Genomic DNA, 3,933 nt, shown 5'->3' with positions numbered 1-3,933 from the left:
ATATATATATATATATATATATATATATATATATATATATATATCGGTTGTTTTCATACATAAAATTAAGTTAAACAGAGAAATAAAGAGAATTGCGTTTATTTAATTGGGTTTGAATTGTTTAATTACTTATATATAAGGACTAAGGAGAAATGGGGTACGTAATTCAATTAATTAAAAAATGTTTTAATTCATTCCACATGAGATGAGTGAGACCGGTCCATTATAAATAGGGTATGGGCAAAGCTAATTCTTTTCCAAACTACACCTTTTATACTTTATTCTACTTTTTGTCTTCTGATCTTGTTCATATCTGAGTTTCATAGTTGATTGATTAAAACTCCAGAGTTTCTCATTTGGCCAGAAAAATGGGTTCAGGAAGTTCACCATGTGCCTCCTGCAAATTGTTGAGGCGTCGCTGTGCCAAAGATTGCATCTTTGCTCCTTATTTCCCTCCTGATGATCCTCATAAGTTCGCCATTGTTCATAAGGTCTTTGGTGCAAGCAATGTCAGCAAGATGTTGCAGGTCCTTTTTTTTCTCCCTTTTTCTCTCTCTATACATACATACATCCGATACATGTATGTACATAGGTGTTGGTTGTCTGATCAAGTGCCAAAAAAATGTTCTGGATTAGGGTTTCTTTTAAAACTAATTAAAGATGGCATTCGTATCTTTATAACGTGTAAATGGCGTAGAGAGCCCATTTTGAATCGCCATGATTAATTTCATAATTTGTTTGTAGAACAATCAAGAAAGTTTCAAATACTTTTAAGACAACGAGATACTAGCTGGTAGAGAATTTAGTGACTGGAAAACGCGTGGTTTCAAAGAAACATTGTGAAACACTGAAAGTATCAGGAACTTACCTTTTGTCAAAGAGTTAGGGTTCCTACTAGAGTTCTTTAGATATTTATATAGTTAAAATACCATGCATGAATATGTTCTTTATCTGATCTAACTTTTTCATTAAATGATGTCGTTGGTATTAATTAGGAGCTTCCAGTTCACCAAAGAGCAGATGCAGTTAGCAGTCTGGTGTATGAAGCAAACGCAAGAATGAGAGATCCAGTTTACGGATGTGTTGGTGCAATTTCCTACTTACAAAATCAAGTCTCACAGCTTCAAATGCAACTTGCAGTAGCTCAAGCTGAGATCTTATGCATCCAGATGCAACAAGAGCCTCATGAGTTGCCAACAACTCATCCGTCAATGATGGATTGTGATGCGAAATCACTGCTGTTAGCGGGTAGTAATACAAGTGATTTCAGTGACCAGATGCCACAGTTTCTGAGCTACACCTCTTCTAATACTAATAATCATGTAATCCAGGACCCTCTAAAAAGAGAGTCTCTTTGGACATAATTAATCTCCCATTTCTACTTTGTCACTTGTGTTAGATCCTCGAGCTTTAGCTAGTTTTTATGAATGTCTGTTTCTGGGGTTTCACCAACTGCTTTTGTTTATTAATATATTGCTTTTGGTGCTTTAAAGTCTTCTTCGATTACTAATTACATATATACTGCGCATATGATTTCAAGCCAAGTAATTAATTACTTACAGATGTTATATCGTTTTAAAAGACAGATAATAGAAATTAACTAGAGGCGTCGATATCGATATCCGTTTAATGTTTTATTTCAAACAGTCCGATCAACGGAATAGTCAAATTAACATGTGTTCTTAATACATACAATCTTTTCAATTGTTTTATTAAAAATATCTAGATTATCATAATGAAAATATAAAATTTTAATCATATTTATCACTTGAATTAATATAAAATCCTGACCATACTGAAAAATCTAATTTTTTTTCAAATTCATTTATTATGGAATCTCCAAGAAAAATCTAAACACGGTATACGACAATTTCAAGAAAATACATGGCTTTGTGAAGCTTTTAAAAAAAAAAAATAGTTACAAACAGCATTACTATACGTACGTACGTAATATGTACTGTTTTTTTACTTGCACACATACTCAGATAGCAATGATCATAACATATATAATATATAAATATGCTTTTTTTTTCTTCATAATATTATAATTTCTAAAATTTAATCCATGCATAAAAAAGATAAGTTGGAAATTATCGTACAATTGTAATTGGATACACTTGAATTTAAAACTTACATATTAAACGCATCTAATTTTTATAATGATACGTATCTTTTCTGGCTTAGTTATGAGTGTGTGAAACTTAATGGATATATATATATATATATATATATATATATATATATATATATATATATATATATATATATATATATATATATATATATATATATATATATATATATATATATATATATATATATATATAGAGGTAAAGATTCAAATAAGAACCAAAAAAGAAAAAGAACCATAAGAACCATTACCTGATGCGTCTAAGATCTATTAACTTCAAATTCTCCCCTTTTAACATTTAGAGCAAAAACCTTCATTTATATCCTTCAACCACCAATTTGATAAACATCATCACTGTCATCGGCTGTTGTACCACCACCACCACCAGTGACGACGACTTCACCACCACCACCACCAGTGTCGATGTCTCCACCACCGCTAGTATCTCCGATATGGTGTGTTTTCTCATATTCTGATCAAAATATCTTCCTCCTACCTTCGATGTCACGTCATTACCACCCCCTTCATGTCTGAACATCCATCGCCACTGCTTCTACACACTCTTTTCTAAAGATCTACGAGATCCGGCTCCAGATCTATGATTTTTAACACTAGATCTACAATTTCCTCCTTCAGATTTACAAGTTTTTCAGCTACATCTCGTGATGTGGAAGGAGTTCTGATGGGATCTCGAGACGTGGAAGGATTTACAAGGAAATCTAATGTTCAGACAAAGGAGTTTCGATGGAATCCAAGCTGGCACCGGTGTCGCCATCTAGATGTGCGATTTCTGTTCTAGATCTATGAGATCCACCACCATTCAACCATTGTAGAACCACCAGTAAAGCCTTCCTCCTCCAGATTTGTAATTTCTACCACTAATCGCCACTAGCAACGACGACTACAATGTTACTGACGATTGACGAGGCGAGTTACAGGAGCATCAACATTCGACGAGACCAGATCTGTGAGATCTTGCGAGTACCAAAGCTAGATCGATAAGATTTGGTGGTGTTGTTACAACTGATGTGTCACTCATCATCTTCTTCACATCATGTACATTATGATGAGGCTCATATGAGTGTTTTTTTAACCTCTGCATAATTATTTTCATGTTTATTTATTGTGTTTTACATCTTACTCCATCATTGCTACCTATTACGTGTTAAAGGCTTAGTAAAAATCAGAATCAAGAATCATTTCATGATGCACACAATGTGTTTGATGATTTGCCTGAATGAAAATTTGAAACTGTAAGTAGTGTTTTTTGTACATTAAGTTGTGAATAAGTGTATAAACTTATGTATTAATATTTGAATAACCTAAATGGTACTATGATTTTTTTTTTGTATTTATGAATAATCTGAGTTGTATAAGTATTATGAATGGTTTTTTTGATGAACACAAGGTGTTTGATGATTTGTGCGGATGAAAATTATAAAATTTGAAAAGTGTCTTTAAGTTGTGAACACTATAAATGAGTGTCATAAACTGCTTTATTAAAGTGTGAATTAAAATTTTGAAATGTGAGTTTTAATTTGTGAATATAATAATGAATATACAATTTTTGTGTATTAAATAACAAATTTATTATACTAAGTTGCGAATTTGTGTATTAAATTGTGAATTTACTGTATGAAGCTGTGAATTTTGTATATTAAACTTTGAATTAACTGTATTAAGAGTTTTAAGTTGATAATACGGCTGTGAATTTATATTTTTGTGTATTAAATTATGAATTTATTGTAATAAGTTGTGATTTTATGTATTAAGCTATGATTTTTATGTTTTAAACTGTGAAT

General features: G+C 31.6%; 1 protein-coding gene across 1 annotated transcript; it reads left to right on the top strand.

Annotated features, from left to right (window-relative positions):
• The first annotated feature begins 266 nt into the window (after positions 1-266).
• On the top strand, positions 267-1,492 carry LOC145072934 (LOB domain-containing protein 12-like). The gene is made up of 2 exons (XM_079019450.1): positions 267-527; positions 996-1,492. The coding sequence occupies exons 1-2, from the start codon at positions 369-371 to the stop codon at positions 1,362-1,364; spliced, it is 528 nt and encodes a 175-aa protein (XP_078875576.1). The 5' UTR covers positions 267-368; the 3' UTR covers positions 1,365-1,492.
• The last annotated feature ends 2,441 nt before the right edge of the window (positions 1,493-3,933 follow it).

Source organism: Lactuca serriola, chromosome 9 (assembly GCF_051521515.1).
Source record: "Lactuca serriola cultivar US96UC23 chromosome 9, Lser_US96UC23_V15, whole genome shotgun sequence".
Lineage (NCBI taxonomy): Eukaryota > Viridiplantae > Streptophyta > Magnoliopsida > Asterales > Asteraceae > Lactuca > Lactuca serriola.
This window is presented reverse-complemented; position numbering and strand designations above follow the sequence as displayed.